Source organism: Tyto alba, unplaced genomic scaffold, assembly GCF_018691265.1.
Source record: "Tyto alba isolate M040663 unplaced genomic scaffold, T.alba_DEE_v4.0 Super-Scaffold_16, whole genome shotgun sequence".
Lineage (NCBI taxonomy): Eukaryota > Metazoa > Chordata > Aves > Strigiformes > Tytonidae > Tyto > Tyto alba.
This window is the reverse complement of record NW_024881278.1, coordinates 8,092,267-8,111,756: the sequence shown is the minus strand read 5'-3', so window position 1 is coordinate 8,111,756 and position 19,490 is coordinate 8,092,267. Positions and strand designations below refer to the sequence as shown.

The following is a 19,490-nucleotide window of genomic DNA, read 5'->3' as shown; positions in this document are numbered from 1 at the left end:
ATGGCCAGGGCAGCACAGGGAGGTGAGAGGAGCCACCGCCTGCCTCTCCTCCGGCACGGGGAACGAGGCTCCGAATAAAGACAGTGGCTGAAGAAGGGGGTGGTGCAGGGCTGGGGGTGGGGGGAGCACCCCGCAGCACCCCAATGTGGTATGGGGACGGGAACTGGCGCATCCTTCGAGCAGCAGCAGCAGCACCAGCCCGAGGAGAAACGCCTGCCACGGTGCAGAGAGGAAGGAACAGCCACCCCGGGGCGGGGGGTGGGGGGGCTGAGCTTTGCTGATGGAGCAGATTCTGGGGCTCCACACGGGCCCCCCCGTCTCCCCCAGCATCCCCCCCGCCCAGCCGCAGGCAGCCCTGCAACAAGGCAGCGGTGCCCGGAGTTTCCCCAGCCCAAAACCTGAGGCGGGGGGACACTCTTTTCTCCGGCCAACACCTCGCCTTTCGACACCTCGCCCCCAGCTACCGTGCAAGCGTTGACTTGTGCGTGGAGCCCGAGGACGGCGCTGGCGTCTGCTCTGACATCCAGCCCTCGCGTGAGTCAATAAACACCCTTATAAAAACACAGATGTCCGACACTTTGGCTAACTGCGGGGCGGCCGGTGCTATTTGCTTTTCCTCTACTGCAAGGGAGGGAATTTTATGGGGGAAATGAAAACAAGCCCCAGTGAAACCCCGAGGAGCCCCGGTGAAGCAGCTTGGCTTGCGGCGGGCGAGCTGCGCTGGCCAAGATCTCCGCGAGCAGCCTGTGGCGCTTGGGGACATCTTGTCCCCCAGCTGCCACCCCGAGGGTGTGCCTTTATCAGCGGGGACCGGGGCTCCCCTGCCCTGCCGCCGCCACCGAGGCCACCGGTGCCGAGAAGGGCTGCAAAGGATGGCCCTGCTGCAAACCTTCAGGGAACCAGCTCCGGTCCCCCCCGGCCTCCGTGGGGCTCGTTAGCCTCTTCCTCATCTCCCAGGTGCCCGGATGATAAATGTGCTCCCAGCTTTCGGGGTGACCTTGCCCTCCGTGATAAATGCCGCTCTGTTCGCTGGCGCTGGCACCTCCCTGCCACCGGTAAGGGCTGGAATTTCTCTAGATGGATCGCAAAACTGGTTCCGAGAGGGACGGGAAGGTGGTCTTGGCTCCCAAAAGCTTGCACTGGGGTTGTAAACCATCCCTTGCAGGAGGTCCCAGGGCTGAAATCCCCTTTCCCAGCCCCAAACCAGCCCCGCACAAGGCTGATGTGCAAGGGCTCGGGATGGTCTGACACATGGATCTTGCCCACCGCCGGAGCATCCCTGGCCGCCCTCCTGGCAGCTGCCCCACTGCCTTCACGCTGCTCTGATGGGATGGGAAGGAAAAGGGCCTGGGAGTGTTTGTGTGGGCAAAAATCATTTGGGAAATTCATTAGGAAAACTCATGAGGGAAAAATTTGAAGGCAGGGACCTGCAGCAGAAGGGAAAGGCTCAAGGGTCCCTCCTTACCAGCTTGGCAGCACCATCACCTTGCCACAGTTGGGGTCCTGCTGGCAAGGCAGAAACAGGGCTGAAAATTAGGTTTGTGGCCCCCGCTTTCCTGGTCCTCTGGCAGCAGTACCCCCAGCACAGAGCCGGTGTGGCTCCACGAGGAATCCCGAGCGCATCCCCCAGGATGTGGGAGCCCCCTGAGGTTTTGCCCCTCCATCGGGGCCCAGGGTACGGTGGCAGGGCAAGGGGGGGTCACTTTGCAGAGGCATGAGGGCTACTGCGGGGCACAGGGCCGGCAGGCAGATGCTGCATCTATTTTCTCCTCCTCGTTCATCTTGGTTTCTGTGTGGGCGGCTCATATGAACAGAAAGGTGATGGGGAAACCATTGCACAAGAACAGTCTGTCCTTTCAAACACCTAAATTTAAGCCGGTGATTTTGGTGCGTTTTCAGAGCTCATGTGTGCCCATGATTTTTCAGAGAGCCGCGACAGCCGCTGGCTTCAGCCCCTCTTTCTCCGAGCGCATTTTCCCCCCATGAATCACAGCACAAGCCTCCTGGAACAAATCCGTTTCGACTTTGTCCTCATTCCTATTGTTGTGAACCATCTGAGAGGTATTTGCACCGAAGCCACATCCCAAAGGTCATTTAATTTTCAGCACTTTGGCACGGTACTCCTCAGCAGACGTGGACAGGGAGAGGTGGAATTTGCAAACCCTCCTCCCGCCGTCGCCTCGGTCCCCGCCGCATCCATCCCCCAGCCCCTCGGGGACACCGGGTCGGGGATGCCACATCTCAGCCCTCGTCCTGCGACAGCGGCACGCGCTAACAGCCAATTAGCAAAGCTCCCCTCGGACCCATCGGCATCCGTGTCACAGAGATGCCACCAGCCGTAGGACACTTTCTGGTCTCCCAGATGGAAATTAAAAGGGAGGAATTGGAGGCGAGGTGGAGGGGGGTGTATAATGAGGGTGGTGGGGATCCTGTGTCCGTGGCGTCCCGGTCACCCAGCGATGACCAGCACCGGCCAGCTGCACCTCCCAGTCAGCCCTCCTTCTGTGCTATCCCAGCAGACTGCCCCTGCCACCAGGAAGCATCTGGGGAGGAGGGATGGAGGAAAGGAGACGGTGCCTGGCTGGGGAGGAAGGACCTACTAAGCCGCACAGCCTCAGCAAGCTGAACGCCCCCCCCCCCCCAGTATCACAAAGAAAAACAACCCCCCAAAACAAACGCACACCCCCCCTCCCAACAAGCAGCTGCTCACCAAACCCATTTTTAACTATACAACACACCAACGGAAAAACATGACTTCTTCTTCTCCAACCCATTGTGATAAATGTTATTTCACTCAGCACCGGCAGATAAAATCAAGTTTAAGCCACATGCCTTAAATAGGAGGCTTTATCTAAGCCGGGTTTGGAGCCTGACCTTTACCGCGGCGCCGTGCCATGCTCTCTGCTGAGCGCTGCCGGCTTTCGGCCCCGGGAGCGCGGGAGCAGACTCAGCAGCACCTGAGGTGCCTCCAAGGTGGCACGGGGGCCAGGGAAGAAGAAAGAGGAGGAAGAGGAGGAGGTTTTCCGGGCCAAGGGACCGTATGGAGGGCTGGAGGGGCTCAGGGCTGGAGGGGGTGCCCAGCGGAGCGGGACGAGCGGGTGGCGCACGTGGGTGACGGCAGCCTGTGCCGGGGCAGGCAGCTGGGCACAGATGTGGTGAGAGCAGCCGTGGGACGTGCACCAAGCTGCCACCGGGCTCAGGCACCTGCAGTTGACGTCACCAGAGCCCAAAAGCCCCAAACCTTGCCCACCCCAACGCCTCTCCCACCCAAGGGGGGACTCTGTTGGAGGGACCAGGCATCGCCTCCCCCATGCCTTGGGTCTTCATCCCCCACGCAGGGCAGGGATGAAACCCAGGTCTTTCATGTCCCAGGTGAGCATTGAGCCAGTGAATTTAAAAAGAAAACAAACAAAAATAGAGCCATTACTCCCCCATCAGTTTGCTCCATGTCTCCAGGGGCTACTATGAACATGGAAAAGTTATATATATATATATGAACAGGGGTTTTCAAAGATATGTATCTATTCATTAAAGACACACCTAAAACTTTTCTATTCAGGGTGTCGCTATTCTTCACCCATCTGCAGTGGTGATGGTGACATGGTGATGGACCAAGGGATGGTCCCTCAGCAGCTCTGGGGGCAGAGGCAGCTGAGAATGGTGCTGTCATGACACGAGTGGTCCCTGGGCTGGGGCATCCCCCTGGGGGGGTGTTGCTTTGATGCACTGCTGGCCGGAGGTAATTTGTTACCTGGTTAACGGATATTTCAAGCTGGGTGAAGTTATTTGTTGTCCATAATGGGGCTGAGTGACCTCGTCTTGAGCGACATTAATGCCTCACCTGTATGGGAACCAGGATCACTGCTTTGTTAGTGAGGTGCTTGCAACTTTTAACAACGTCTTTTTTTTTTTTTTTTTTTTTTTTAATGCCTTAAAAACTGCAATTAAAAATTTGTCCTCTGCCGAGTGATGGTAGGGAGATGGTGCCAGCAGCAAGGACTTGGCCAAGGGTACGTGGTGATGAGTTGCCACCAGCAAGTGACAAAGGACCTGGGATAGAGCAAAGCCCAAGACCCCGGCTGGGGGCCCCGGCTCACCACCGAGGCACAGCACGGTGGCAAAGGGTGCAAAGTGAGTAAACTTGGGTTTTCTGCAGAAGAAAAAGCGAGCCACCCACGCGCCAGGAAATCTCTCCTCTCCGTGTGGGTGGTGGAGGCCCCAAGATGAGTTATCTCTAAAGGGCGACTCTGGGGATACCTAGAGATCTTCATCAGCGTGGATTTGGCGCGCGCCGAGGAGGAAATATCAGCGTCGCCAGCTGGGGCTTTGGGGTTTTGTGTTGTTTTTTTCAAAGCTCTTTTTAGCAGCTCATTTTAAAACTTGTTAGAAAATAGGACCTTCCACGCCCCCACCCCCCCCCCCCAGGTTGTCTCTCCATAGACCCATTCCACTGGCCACCACGGCGCTTGGCCCTTCCTGGGATGGTTTTACCCCTTATCCCTCCTGCTTCCTTGGTGTCTGGACCTAAGGTTTCTCTTTAAGGCTATTTAATGGAAAATAATGGGGCACAGGCAGCCTGAACCCGATCCTGCACCAGCACGAGCAGGCAGCACCCCTTTAGCCATCCCCACCAGTTACCCCATCTCAAACCACCACTCCTCACCAGGGCTCAGCTGTAATAATGTATAGCAAAACTATAAAATCAAGGCGATTGCAAGCAAAAATCCCACTCAGTGCATCCCTGGCATTCCCTGGGACGCTCTTAGCTGTTGAGCCGGAGCAGGGCATGGAGGCAGAGGGCCTGCTTGTCAAGGGAGGAGGGATGCACAGTGAGTTACTGTTAACACCTATCTGCCATAGAGAACGATGTGAAACTCCTACACCCACGCGAGCTCCTTCTCCACTCGCAGGGGGGCTGACATTTAAGCTGTAGAAGCTCCTGCCCAGCTGGTGGCACAGCTGGCGGTGACACACCTGTACCCCAGCCGCCGCTGAAAAAAACAAACAAACAAACAAAAATCACTACCCCAAGGTGGGACAGGCAGAAATTAGTATTAATTAGGGGCAAACACACAGGTAAAAACTCCATCATGCTCATAACACAGTTATGCGCCGCTCTGAAAAGTGTTCTGCATTATGAGATGAGGAACTAAATATATCTATTTTTTTTTATTTTTAATACATATGTCAAAACTTGAACCTGGCAGAGATTTTTGCCTGGACAGAGAACAGCTGGCTCTGGCTCAGCTCATAAGAAAATTAAACAGCAGAGGAAAGGGGAAAAAAGAAAAAAAAAGCAAACCCAGCACTGAATGTTTGTATTTCCACCAGCTACAAGAAGGTTTCTCCCACTGATCCGCTTCACAGTGCAACTTGCTGCAGCTGACTTGTTATAACCAGCTGCTTCGTATCAAACCCAAAGGCTTTTCCATATGCCACAAAAAGCCTAACAAGAGGCTAAGCAGGCTGCATTAAAGGGTAATCCGAGAGTTATTTGCCATAAGGGCAGGCAGAACAGCCCCAGCTGCAGGGAGATGGTCCCTGCTGCTGGAAGGAAACATTCCCCGGTGCCGTGACGTGGAAGAGTTTCTCCCAAAGCAAGGAAAGAGCAGCGCTGGCAGGTCTCCCGAGACTGCGGGCAGGTGGCCGGGCAGCTCCGGGGCAAACCCTGTGAAAACCAACACCTCTGGCCCTGCTTGCGGGGAGGCCAGCGTCCCGGCCCTTCCTCAGCATCCTGGGCTTCATCTGCCTAACCTGCTGCTGGCCCTTGCCCAAGCTGAACAACCTAGGCCGAAGAAAAATACCCCTGAAATTCAGACAGAGGCAGGGAGATCTATGAAAGTCTGTTGTTTGTCTCCCTCCTGTGGATAGAGGCACAAATAAAATTAATGCCCTCACCTACCCCGGAGCCCTGCTGATAAAACATCCTTCTTTCTGTCCGTTTCACAGGATTATAAACCAGAGCACTGCCTGAATGTGCCTGGGAGCAGCATCAGGATAACTGCACGCCCCTGGCTGCGAGCTGCCCCAGAGCCCCTCGTGCCGCCACACGAGCACTCTCCAGCTTCTCCGTAGATTAAGTCTACGCGTCACTCGGATGCAGTTTGCAAATCCTCCTCGCTCAAAGCCAGGCTGACAAAGTCCAAACGCTGTGTTTTTGCATTCCGCTCACACTCCAAGCACTAATTTCCCCGTGCGGTGCTTCTAGCTCTCCTCTCCCCCCTGCCTTATCTCCTTTACAAATCGCCCCGGGGTCCCACAGCTCCTCGTTACAGCTCCTTATTTCATCCACAGGTGAGAAGAAGGTCCTCAGTGAGAGAAGGGTCTCGGTGCTGGGACTGTCACGGTGCCCCTGGCTCCTCGGCAGTGTGCTGCGCTGCCGGCCATCCCTTGGTCACTGCCTCTGCTCCCAAGCCAAGAAGACAGCCCAGGGCAGATGCTGCCACGGAGTTGGTGTGTTCAAGGCTCCTGCTAGGTTTCCGAGTTTGTAATTTGGGTAATTCGACTTATTTTGACATTTAATATTTGACAAAAGAGCTATAAAGTCAAGCTCGTGCAAACTCAAGCGAGCGACTTGCGTAGGGAGGAACAATTCAGTGTATTAGTGTGTGGCTGCTATAGTTAAGAAACAAAAATAGATGAAAAGGAAGAGGAGACATTTTTAAAGGAACCCTTTCCTGGCATTTTCCCAGAGTATTTTCAAAATATGTTGCCACAGTAAAGGAAAACAAAACCTCATAACAAACAGAAAACAATCATTTTATTTCCAGTCAGGTGAGATATTTGCCTCGTGGTTTCCCCCTCATCTCTAATAATTGTGTTGTGGCTGGTCAGAAGTGAACATAACGTAAGTGGCAAGCGTGACTTCAGTCCTACCTAATCTAAATCTAAATCTAATCTGCAAACCTCAGTTTCTTTCAGCCTAGAAACTCCTGAGAGAAAGGGGAGAGCAGGAGGGCTGTGACTGTGTAAGCCCTAGACCTCAAAGAGCTGCAAGAGCAGCAGTCCGAGGGCTGTTGCTCATCTGCGCCTTTGTCTTGGCACCAACTCAAAACAGCATTTCCTCTTATTCGTTAATTATCTGCAGCGGCTTTTTTAGGAGACACCTACAGAAAACCTGCCCTCCTTACCCCTGCTGACCACGAGTTTTCCCCCCTCAGGTGTAGAAAGCTACACAGGTTCATGCTCTCGTAGCCCATACGCACTATTCCACTTCCAAGCGCTGCCTTTGCTCCTCTGTGAGGAGATGAGGGAGTTTTCCACGACGGCAGGGTTTCACTCTGGAATTTCCAATACCTCGCTCCTCCCCAAAGGCTCTGTTGACAGTTTTTCATGTTGGGAAAACTAATCCTCGACAACTCACATACATGAGGGTCCCTTCAGAATGAATCATTCAGTGTTTTTTTTCAAAAATCCCAGGGGAGGCAGAAAGCAATTACTTCATCCGTACAACACTTCTCACTGGCTTTTTCCCCCCTTCGAAGTACACAATATTATAACAACTGCCTACAGCCTCCGGCACGCCCATGCCTCCCAAACCGGACAAGTTAAATTAACAAGTCATTTTAGTCTATTTTTCCACGAAAGCATAGAAAGATGCAAGTTACCATATTTATTTTTGAAACAAGTTATTACAAAAAGATTTCACATTTAAAAAGTGCCAGCCTCAGTAACTGTGCAAACCAAACACTTATTTTCGTGACCGTTTGTGTTCTATGAGCAACACAACAAGTCTGTTCCGAAGGAACTTTATTTCCTTTGCATATGACTTGCAAAATAAGTCCTTCAGCCTTTTGCGCAGACCCCCTAGAGAAGGCAGGCTGTGGCAGTTGGGGATGTTTAGCATGCTTTCAAAGAACTCTTTCCACAGGTCAGCGTTGGCAAGCCTGCAAATGAGCAAAACTGCCTCAATAAAAAAAAACCTAAATTCAAGCTATTTCCCATATTTACCCCGCTCCCTCCCAAGTTAGAGGCTGGAGCACCTGCAGACATTGCTGTAACACAACGCAGCGTCCCTTGTGGCATGCTGCTTAGTGAACCAGTGGGATTTTTCCTTGTTAGTTGTCGTTTCTTCCTCCCAGGCAGCAAGTAGCTGAGGGCGCCCTGCAACTCGCCATGCGCGCTCCTGAAACCCTTCCCACGCGTGAGTCGGCAAATTCTACAAAGCTGTTCCCGTGCACTGAACTCGGCTTTTAGGGCATCAAGAAGTGCGTGCAAGCAACACAAAGCCGTACAGAAACTAACCTCAAGCAAACCTGGTACTAGTGAGACATCTTTCTAGACAAGGGAAGGTTTTGAAAAGATTTTTGACACCAACCTTCTGAAGGTTCCCTCAGGCTTCCAGATACCATTGTCATTTTTCACTCGCATGTAGGTACCAAAGAGCATGCAGTAGACAGTTGCTGCAGTGCCGAAGTAGTCTGTCTAAACAAAGTATAAAACAAGTTTCATATTCAAAATGTGACGAGACCACTAAAAATTAGCTGAAAAACGCTCTGTGGAGCCAACAGGGCGAGCTCAGTAAGAAGAGGGCTCAGGACTGTGTTTTTAAAGCAACAAGTTGAAGCTACAACTCTAGTGCAAAAGTCTAATGTTTCTATGCTCCATTTATTCACGCCAGATGCGTGCAGTAACCTCCAAATATTCAGGCTGTCTGTGCAATCTCCTACCTGGTAGTTCCATGGTTTCTGCGTCAGCATTTCAACACACTGAAATCCAGATGTTTCACACTTTGCCGTAAATGCCGTTCCTTCAGGGAAGAGTTTCATGTCTATACCCTGGCCCAAGTCAATGAGCGTCAAGCCATGAGAGAGACCGTCTATGTCACAAGTATCGTTGTCCAGAAACCTTCAACCGTGATGACATGAAGTGATCACGTAAGTATCAAGGCTATGACACCACGATACGCTGACATCTCAGGCAGCAAAGGGAAATACTTGCCTTTCTCCAAGTATGAAATTGTCAGGCTTGATGTCACCATGAATGATTTTGCAGCTGTGGAGCTCTTCCACCATATAAAGAATTTTTACAGCAAAGTAGATTACAAGTGCCTGAGGCATCACCTTTTCAGGCAGCTTTTTGTAAATGTTTATGGCATTCTGTAAACAAAAAGATAGCAAAGAATCATCAGCTACACAGAAACAACTCGATATGGATTACAGGTCCATGCTGATAAACGCAGAGTATGTTCACAGTGAAGGTTCACGAAGTCGAGAGCAGAGGAGACACATGAATATTGTAATGTAATAGCCCTCCAAAAAGAATACAATGTCCCAGAGCATAAACTGATTACACTTACTAGCAATGTTCCATAATTGTAGAGCTCACCAACCAAAATGCTTCCATTTTGAAAGAAATGAGCAGAATAGAAGTGGATGTAGAGATGGGATATACCCGGATTGAGCCTTTCTACCAGTTGTGTTGCTATATAAAACTCCCAAGGGTTGGCAGGCTTCTGGACCTGTAACCAAAAAGTTGATTTACTAAGAAAATCTATTAGCATTAAAAACAGAAGTTCTTCTCAGTTTGGGCTTTCTGTTGTTTTTTAATGGCAGACCAGGCATTTTTCCTCTTGACCAAATAAAATACTTATATCTACAGCAATTAACCTCAGGTCTATACACTCAATGATTAATCCTCTTGAATCAAGGCTTCAATTACACACCACACTTCCATTCTGGTTTATGCACTCTTTTGTTATCTAAAATGTCAGTCTTTCTGCAACATTGATGTTTCTGCTGGCAAGAGTCATTTCGTGTAAGAGAGAAGGCTTTTGAAGTCAAAACAGGAAAACCCTTCTGATTCCTTCCCCTACCATGTTGAATACCTGATGCTTAAAAAAACCCCCAAACTTAGGTTGCGTTCACATACTAGAAAGCTCTCAATTAAGGTGCTACAACTAAAAAGATTTTTGCTGGAAGATTCCATGTTGCAGAGGAGATCTGCAAAAAGATTCCAAAGCTAGATCTGACGTGGAGAGGGCTAAGGGGGGGGGTGGAGTGCGCGCGTGTGTGTCAGTTCAATCACATAACCACATTTCAGCCAAACTGTACTAACTGCCCACGTGCCCCCTCAGCCAGCAGCAGACGCAGGGATGCATGACCCAGTACAACCCCCTGGGGCTGAGCTGACCTCGCAGTTGCACAGGCTTTCCTTTTGGCAGCGGTGCTGATGTAAACACATGCTATCATCTGTTGTTCATTCCTGCACTGAAGCAGCCTGGAGGAAGGCAAGGCAGAGCAGAGAGGGAGCTGCTCAATCTACAGTCGTCATCAAGGCAAGTGTATTTATTAATAAAACTGCACCAAGGAGGTGTCACCCAGCAAAGTCTATGTAATAGCCAGCTGCTGCCAAACAGACTGGCTGCACAAAGTGCCAAAATGTTTGTGGAAAGCTAGTGGGCACACATCTGGAACAAAGAGTGGCCCTTTCAGTGTGATCTAGAAGCAAGAGCAATTTTAGCATCAATCCACATACATTTTCATTTGCTGTGGACTAAGAGCACTTGCACAAGTAGCTGTCTTTGTTCAGCTGAGAAAGACAGCCTGGCTGTAATTCTTCATCCTTAGGATACTTGTGACTGCTTTATAAATAAAAGATGAAGAGGCAAGTTGAGTCAAGAGCATAAATAACTAGAACCAAACCGACATCGCAGCACTCAACCTGAACAAGGCTTTGAGGGTGGACCAATATGCTTTACCTCATAAATAAGAAAACTCAGTAGAACCTACTCAGGGTAGATGTGATTACTAAAAGACTCCAGAATTTTCCAGCACAGCTATTTAAATCAGTACTACTTACCTTGAATATTACTTTCTGATTGTTTCTAGGGTTACTTGCATCCAGAACTGAAGCTTGATAGACTTGGGCAAAAGCTCCCTCTCCAACCAAGCAGTCTACATGGAATGAGCTAGAACCTTTAAGAGATTAACAACATTAAGTCCTGCTTGAAAACTTCACGGAAGAGATATCACTACTCAAAGAGGGAAAAAAAAAAAAAAGCACCAGCCAACGTAGGATATTACTTTAACCCTTGTGCTAGTCCTTCTGTACATGTCCCTCCTTGCTAGCCAGCCTTTCCATAGAAGAGAGCCTGTACTCACTCTTGAGAACAAGACTGCTGTGAAGTGCTACACACTAAAAATCAGTGTTTCTATTTTAGTCTGTCTCCCTGGAAGTAATCGAATTCCAAAGTGCATTCCTTAAAAAGTAAACACTAATGTTTAAATCATACAAGTATGTTGCAATTGCTGTTGTGCAGATTTTGTTGACACAGTACTGCTGCTGCTCAATACAAATTTTGAGCGTTGTGCCACAGATTACAAGGAAAGGAAAACTAGGAAAAATTCCTTACTCAGAATGCCTGATCAAGAATGCTTATGCTACAGAAAACAAAAAAACCCCACAGGTCTCATTTAAAATCTGAGGTTTAGATAATCTGGAAGCTATCTGGATTTATACACAAATAAACAATTAGAAAAATACTCCAGAGGTTCCCAGGAAAACTTCAATATGTGCTTTAACGTGAAATGTTTGAAGTAGCTCTTACCCAGTGAGAGTTGAGCCTTCAGTTTGATGGACGGAAGAGTAGAGTTCCATTCAAAGTAGTTGGCATAGGTGTGGAGTGGTTTAGGAAGCTCTGATAAGAATTTGCCAATCAATTCCTTATCCCAAGGGTTCTCAACAAGGACTTCATTGAAAGAAGAAAAATATTTAAGCTATAAGAAAAGTGTCATTTCAAAGAGGTAACACAAGCTTATACTTGAATGAGTATCACTGATTTAAAAAAACAAAACAAAACAAAACCCCACAAAAAAATCAGAGGGTTAAGTTAAATATTCCTCAATTTTGACAATTCAGCTTTTGTACCTGTTTTCCCTGTCAAAGTTGCCCAGAAAGACAGATGAGCCTCAAAATTAGCAACAAACCTTCAGGCACTCCTGAGTAATCCTGTACTTCAGAATATCTTTGGCAACACACAGTACAGGTACTACCCCCACGCTTGTCCTTCCTTCTGTCACTTGTATGTAAGCAGCGATCTCCTTGCAAGTAGCCATGAGACGGTTTGCTCAGTGCAGGGACCACCTTCACGGTGGAACAAAGCACTGCTGCAAAAACATGACAGTGCCCCGGTCTCAGACTTGATGGAAGAAAACTGTAAGCAATGCTCCGTACCTGCAGATCTAATGCACCGGGCTGTCCTGTCCTGCCCAGCTCCAGACAGCTTCTCGTGGGAAATTCTGTCCACCCCAACAGACAAGGAGTATTCAGTTCTGCTCATGGCAGTCTGCTCACGTAATCTTTGAGAAGCAGCTGTAGCAATTCCTTGAATTCCACTTCCTTGTTTCAAGACATTTCCTTGAAGCTCTCCTTGTTTTGCAATGTGTTCAAAAGCAGGGCTACATATTTAAAGCAAAATATTATTAATTGACAGTACTGCTGTGGTATTTTTGCATCTTCAGTAAGCAAAAATGTGTCAAATGTCCACGCTGGCGACCTTGGCCATAATGAACTTTAAGATGAATAAAATGGATGTTTCTTAAGAAAATAAGATTTGGTCATATCGTGCTACTCATAGTCTAGTAACTTGCAAGTTCATCAGCCAACAGGTTCAGCCCATATTGAAAAGCACGTACTGGTTTTACTTACACAGCCATTCAAACTTTTTGGACAGTTAACTTTTAATTTAAACGTGTCAGAAAACTTTAATCATAGGAGCATTTTTAGAGGCATTATCACCATACCCAGGTTCATTTAACTCCACAAAATGCTGAGATGTATGTTAAGTGGAGTCAGCCTGACACAAATACGTCAGCTCTTAGATTACTTGGAAAACTTGAATCAAGAGCAGCATAGCAGACCTGCCTGCTCTGGCATAGATTTGCCTCACACTCTCAGCAAGTCATGACGTACCTTAGCTTCTTAGTTTTTGTCTGCTTGTGCAATTCTTCAGAAAACTCCAAATCCATTTGAGGTAAGTCATCCCCACAGGCTGAACAAAAGGAGTAGCAACAATAGCAAATGTTTGTTTTTCTCAAGGCAAGCACATTTAGAGTATTATCCTATTCTCTGGAAGGGTTCAAGGCCAGGTTGGAGGGGGCTTTGTGCAATGTGATCTAGCGAAAGGTGTCCCTGCCTGTGGCAGGGGGGTTGAAACTAAATGGGCTTTAAGGTCCCTTCCTACCCAAATCCATCTGTGATTCTTACCAAGACAAGAAAATTAAGCTGCACTGCAGCTGTGAAAGCTGCTAAGGTATCACAAAAACTAGAACAGTACAAGCCTATTTTAAAATATACAAGTAAAGATAATAGCTTGATTTATTTAGGGAGCACATTCTAAGACTAAAGAGGGGCAGACAAGCATAAAGGTGCCCCCAGAAAAAGGTTGTGTTGGGACTTCAGTCAATTCTTTGACTATTTACAACCCCTCGGAAAAGTTCGGAACAGCAGTTTGACAGCACAGTCAAAGCCTTTCTTGTCCCTCACTACCCTCTCTTATTCCCTCAATTAAAAATTCCTGGAAAGTATCTGTGCTGGGTCAGCCCACAGTCCCAGCTGCTGATCTGCAAGGAATGAGTCCTCAGAAGTGGCAGCAGTGGGAGCCATGCCTATGCGGTATTCGGCAAGGCCTGTGAGGTAACCAGGGCCCAGAAATAGAGCTATGCAGTACTGGATTAGATGCTCTCAACCTGAAAGAGCTGTTATTTTACCTTTGTCCTCCAAAACTTGTCGCGAATGTGCCGACAGGTAGTTAAATGGTGTTGATACAAGCTTGGCAGCTCGTGCAAAGTCTCTGGTGTTGTTCGGACTGGGAGCTAACGTTTTACTACTACTGGATACATTCCACACTGTATAATCATCCTTCAAGAACTCCGCTGTCCCTGTTTCTTCCTAGGCAGAAAAAAAAACATAAAGATTTAAAACTAAGCCTTCAAAACTATCCTGCCAGAGCTGCACTGTAACGTACCAGCAGCCTCTGCCATCAGCTTCAATAATGTGGAGCCTGCATGCACAATATTAGAAAAATAAAAGGAATGACAACATAACCTAAATCACAGGTTTAGATAGTTTTGTATCAGACCTGAATATTGGCAATCATCGATACCACAGCAAAGTGCTAGACAGAAAAATGTTGCCCTAAAGAGTTTGGAAAAGCCCATCTCGTTACTTAGTGATCACTTATATCCAAGTGGCCTGAAGTTTGATGCATCTCCTTAGCTATGAGAACTGTTAGGTGGTTATTAGAACATTAAGTGTCTCTTGTTCCCTGTCCTTCCTGCCTCAAACAGATGCCAAATGCACATCAACTGTAGTCAGATTTGTCCTAGGGATAGAGGTCTCCACTATCAACCTCGTAGAAGTTTTGTGAAAATTAACAACTGAAGAAGTTCATCACATTGACAAGAAACGGGAAAGGGTATCTAAGACTTCAGCTAGGTATCATTCGTAAAAATATTGCAGGATTGGGGTAGAACAAAGGTAAATATGACCCCCTCTGATATCCCCTATAACTACGTAACTCATTTTCAAGGCTAATTCTTGTAAGTAAGATCAAACACTCACTTCTGTACCCGCTGTACAGTCAGTCAAGGGACGTTCTCCAATAGTTCTAGGTTCTTCTGGCTTGTTTTTATGCTGTGGGATCCTGACAAAACAGGTAGTTTAGAATAGCTTTTCCCTAGAAACTTCCCCAGGCAGACTGATCATAACAAAGACTTGTTGGTTTTAATTTTTCTTATTTAAATCTTTTTTTAAAGAATCCCACTTGCAGATACTTAGAGAAGTTGCAGTAGCTCAAAGAAACAAGCTATCCACAGTTATCCAGAGAATTAAACATCTCAAGCACAATATCCAAACAGGAAAGTTGCGCAATTCCACAGAGAAGCAACTACAGCTTTCTCATGCCATTTCCACACAGCTGCTAGTGAGTGATTGTGTTCAAGTCAGTCCTGATACTGCAAATACAGTCACAGCAAAATGATAAGGAATAGAATTAACTGTATGTGTAATTCTTAGTAAACTGAACTCAGCTGTTTCTTTTTTAATCCTTACCTGTTGTTCTCTTTTTCATTCTCATCTTCAAAGATAGAAAACGCAGGCACGAAAGGGGCAACAACATTAGCCTTCAGACTTCCATCAGGCTCTTAAAAATAAAAGATAACCAATATCATCTTCACCTAGTGAAGACTATATAAACAGTCGCATTTTCACACCTAACAAGACAGCTGATGGTCACGGCTGCATCCAGCTAGAACAGGAGCATCATCAGAATTGCTCTCAAATCATCTTTCCTATAAGCTCTTGGAAATGGGGAAGATTTTCCTGCCTCAGAACCAAGGCTGGCCAGGAATACAGAAGCCTTCTTGGTTGCCTCTGACCAGTTGTGAAAAACCTCTGTGCTCACTGTTGTAAGACACTGCTATTTTTCAGGCAATTTTAACTGTTACAATAAGCTAGCAATTCAGATACTAGCACCCAGCCTGCAAAATGTTTTAGAAAAAAGCTTTACTCATATGAAGTACCAGCTGTGCCCTTTTCAAAAGTCAGGGTTTAAATACCAGAGAAATCTCTACAGAGAAGCAGCGTGTAAGACACACATTAATAGGCTTGCTAACAGTAAAGCGCTTCCTCTGTTCTAAAACTGTGCATCAAAATTTAGAGTCTGTCACTAAACTAAATTCATTATCAGGAAAGAACTGGCTTATTCACTCCACACGTAATCAAATAACTACTTATCTCAAAATTATGAGGACTGGTGGGAGGGGTAAACAGGATATAAAGGAGTGAAATATCATGAACTGAAAAAAATAGTACTTACCACTTTTTCTGCAAAAGATTTCAAATTGTTCCTCACTTTCTTCAAGAGATGGTTCAGGCAAGATGGGCGTTTGAAACATATCCATGAGAAATCCTAAACCCAGAAATTAAAAACCACAAGAATGTCACCCCCAATAAAAGAAATGTTCAGAGGTTCTTTCATTGTGTATAGTCAAATCAAGTGCCAATTAATTATTATAATTTATCAAATACCAACAGTCGATTATTCCTTCATATTGCATTTAAACACTCCAGACAACTGAACATACACAGGGAGATCTGACTTGGCTACCACATACTTGTTGGCATCATGGCTTTTTTTTTTTTTTCTTTTTTTTTTTTTTTTTTCCTCTTCACGATGAGATTTCAAGTTCTCCTAATAAAGGAGCAAATTCTCCTTTATCTTCTTAGATATTTGGAAAGCTAATGAACATGACAAGCTTTTTGGTTTTTTCTTTTTTTTACAGGTATATATTCAGCTGCAGCAGTTTCCTACATGTTAGCAGTTAATGGGCTTACTATCAAAACAGAAGAACATGGCAGAAGAGTACAAAAGGGATAAAATAGCATCAGGTTATTGTTACACCACATCTGACGTCAGAAATACAACTGCAATTTCCCTCTTAGGATTTTGAAAAAGCAAGGTTTAGAATTGACAATGTCTGTTAAATAATCAAAGACCTTTTGCATAGTCACCCTTGTTTCAGCTTTGGGGGAAGCTCAACATCAACCAGAGTTGACTTATTAACTGCCCAACATTCTTCCACATTGGTCTGTTCTGGGTCTTCATCTCAGAAACAGGAGTCCCTGACAGTACTGACCAGAGCAGCTCTGAGAACACGCTGCCCAAAGAAACCTGGCAAGTGTATCACCAGTGACTTATCCGAGCGTTCACAGGATGTGGCTGCTGGGATGTTATTAAAGCATCTATTTCTGGTCAGAAGTTTTGCATCATCCAGACAATTGCAAAAGAAGAGTACTAATATAATTTGATTTTCCTCTTTGATGGAATGGCGCACATGCCCATCACTAGATAGCCTCTTTGTATATTTGGCTCTACTAAAATTACCAGGCAAGATACCAGTAACTCCAGTAGAACCAGCATGTTATTCCAGGTGCTTACCCAATGCCTCCTTTGTATGAACTGTAGGTGAAGGTTGCACTTTGAACGGTGTTGCCTGCGTTGCTCCTCCCAGTGAGGTGTTTGGAGTGGCTTGAGAAGCATTTCCAGAAGCAAAAGAAGAATTTCCAACTCTAGATGCTAGAAAAGAGAACAGTGAGATCATTTCGGAAGTAGCCTGGGATTGTTTATTAACATTTCAGTAGCTAGCAAAACGTTAGTAAGAGGATTAAACAAGGTGAGTAGTGGAATGACAGCTTAGAATTTTTGGGAGAGATTTTGGCCTGTTCATAACCCTGCTTGGCAGATTCCGAAGGGAGATTGCCCTGAAGGGCAAGAGGGACCTCAGACAGCTGGATGGCCTCTGAGGGCTCCATCTTCAATTCACAGAAATGATCTGTTCTGACACAAAGTCAGGCAGGCAGGAAGCCAGCAAGGACAAACAGCGAACTCCCAACCGTGGAATTGCACAGAAGGTGAGAAGAGAGACTGGCTCCATGGAAGGGCTATAGAAACATTGCCCAAACATGCAGGGGTGGAGTCAGGAAAGTCAAAAAGCTTAGCTAGGATTGGAACTAGTACCCACATGCTATCGATCCCCAGCCAGTAAGTCATACCTATTATATCAGTCTTTATCAAAACTGGGCTTATTACCTTCTTTCGCATCCTCAGAAGTAGTTAGTCTAGTGGATGGCTTGTTAGGGTGCCTTCAAATGGAAGATTAAGAACATTAGCTTGAAATAAAAGCTATTATTTAAATTCTGGCTTCAGTTCAGGACTTAGCAGTACTGCACTAAGCAGTAAGGAAGCCTTTCCCAGTTTAGAATAAAGGAACATCCCAGACAGCAACTAGCGATCCGATTTTTCTCCCCCATGAATGACTTTAGTCACACAAATGCAGTCAGTGAGAGAGCCCTCAGAATCTTGTTAGAGACTGCCCCCAGGAAGTCTCTAACATGCAGCTGCCAATGGATATAAAACCTGAAAGGCAGCAGAATCCTTTAAAAAGGTTGAAATGCAGGCATGAAATACCCTTGTTGGATACAATTTGCCTCCAAGTAACTCCATAATATGAGTGAATGACAACTGGTCCCACTTGTTCTTGTTGGCCAAGCCTACGCAGCCACGCTTGCTTTGATAACCCAGGTTTCTCCCTCTGCCCCCCAATTTTGTTTCCTCTATTACCTAAGTCACACAAGCAAGAGTGCAGAAAATAAATACAAGCACTTTTTTTTCTTCTCTGGAGACCTTTTCAGCCAAGATGTAACGTATGGGATTTGTGTGAACTAAGCATATCCTGTTGTTTATTTCAGGCAGGCCAGGGACAGCAGTGCTGAATAATCACTTCAATTATACACTGAATTTCCTCTTAGTTATTACAACTAAAACACAGGACTTAAGGAATTAAAAACTGAAATAAGGACTGTAAATTTGATCTGTGTCTAAATATTGGTTTCCACACGCTACTTCAGGTTATTTTTTTTTTTTTCAGAAGAGGAAGAGCGAGCCTTTTTTTTTTTTTTTTTTTTTTTCGTTAATTCTCAGCTGAATTGTAGATACTGAAGACTGCACAATATGCAAAGCAAGAATTAGCCTGCTTATACTTACTGATCTCCAGCACTCCAATTAAGAGCCGAGTCAGGATGTGGCTGTTCCCAAGATGAAACGTTATTGAATGGAGGGTGTAACAAACTGTTCTGGAGTTCTCCAAGCTCTAACTGAGTTTTGACTGCATCCTTCTTATATGTTGCTTCCCACAGCAAGGTAGATGTCTTCTGGCGGTCAACAGGTTTCACTGACTGCAGTGTAAGAGGAGCGGATGATAAAGTACTTGACTGAGGCTGGTCTGGCACCAGACCTTGGGTGTTTTGCAGATCTGAATTTTGACAAGATGCTATCCAGTTCTGCTGTGAAGCTGCACTGGGTGTCACATGTGGATGCGCCTTTAGGGATGAAAAATATTCTTTTACACTCAAACACCCCCACACAAGTACAGCCATTTCCATTTTCCCTTTTATTTCTGCATAACTAGAACAGGTTTTCATGCATAAGAGAACTTTCATATGCTGCTAAAACTAAATTGTGGAGAAGCAAAAACCAACTTTTGGGTTTAACAATTAAAATACATGTCAGCAAGTATTTAAAGTTATGCCAGGTGTCTATACTAGTCAGGTATTGCTGCTTGAACTTCCAGATTTGGTTAGCAATTTACTCTGGTTACTGCCTAAAGAGTGGTTCAATTTTGAGAGAGAAGTTCATGAAGACTGCTCCTGTTGATCACAGTACATACTTACCATTGTCTTATTTGGTTCAGCTGATGTTGTAGATGCTGGTTCCAGTCTAGTTTCCTCCAGGTTTTTGGTGAGCTGGGTAAGCTGCTCCAGCTTCTGCTGCAGGGCTTGAAGTTCAAGGACAGCTGACTCTTTTTTCCTTATGGAGTCTCTCTCTTCTTCTTCTAAGGATTAAACAATGATATCAAGTGAGACAGTTAATCAGAATCCAAATGAGTGCCTCAACACAGACGTTACAAGTTGCTCGAATTTAGATATATAGT

General features: G+C 46.3%; 1 protein-coding gene across 1 annotated transcript in view; it reads right to left on the bottom strand.

Annotated features, from left to right (window-relative positions):
• Positions 1-6,738: 6,738 nt before the first annotated feature.
• Positions 6,739-19,490, bottom strand: part of BUB1 (BUB1 mitotic checkpoint serine/threonine kinase) — a 31,639-nt gene continuing 18,887 nt past the window's right edge. The window contains exons 25-41 of the mRNA XM_042789640.1: positions 19,231-19,391; positions 18,545-18,879; positions 17,591-17,643; positions 16,940-17,077; positions 15,818-15,910; positions 15,052-15,142; positions 14,563-14,644; positions 13,710-13,890; positions 12,913-12,991; positions 12,175-12,398; positions 11,549-11,689; positions 10,801-10,916; positions 9,299-9,460; positions 8,941-9,098; positions 8,670-8,847; positions 8,318-8,424; positions 6,739-7,886 (exon numbers count right to left, since the gene is read on the bottom strand). Of these exons, the coding sequence (XP_042645574.1) occupies positions 7,691-7,886; positions 8,318-8,424; positions 8,670-8,847; positions 8,941-9,098; positions 9,299-9,460; positions 10,801-10,916; positions 11,549-11,689; positions 12,175-12,398; positions 12,913-12,991; positions 13,710-13,890; positions 14,563-14,644; positions 15,052-15,142; positions 15,818-15,910; positions 16,940-17,077; positions 17,591-17,643; positions 18,545-18,879; positions 19,231-19,391 (2,495 nt within the window). The 3' untranslated portion in view covers positions 6,739-7,690. The remainder of the gene's footprint in view (positions 7,887-8,317; positions 8,425-8,669; positions 8,848-8,940; positions 9,099-9,298; positions 9,461-10,800; positions 10,917-11,548; positions 11,690-12,174; positions 12,399-12,912; positions 12,992-13,709; positions 13,891-14,562; positions 14,645-15,051; positions 15,143-15,817; positions 15,911-16,939; positions 17,078-17,590; positions 17,644-18,544; positions 18,880-19,230; positions 19,392-19,490) is intronic.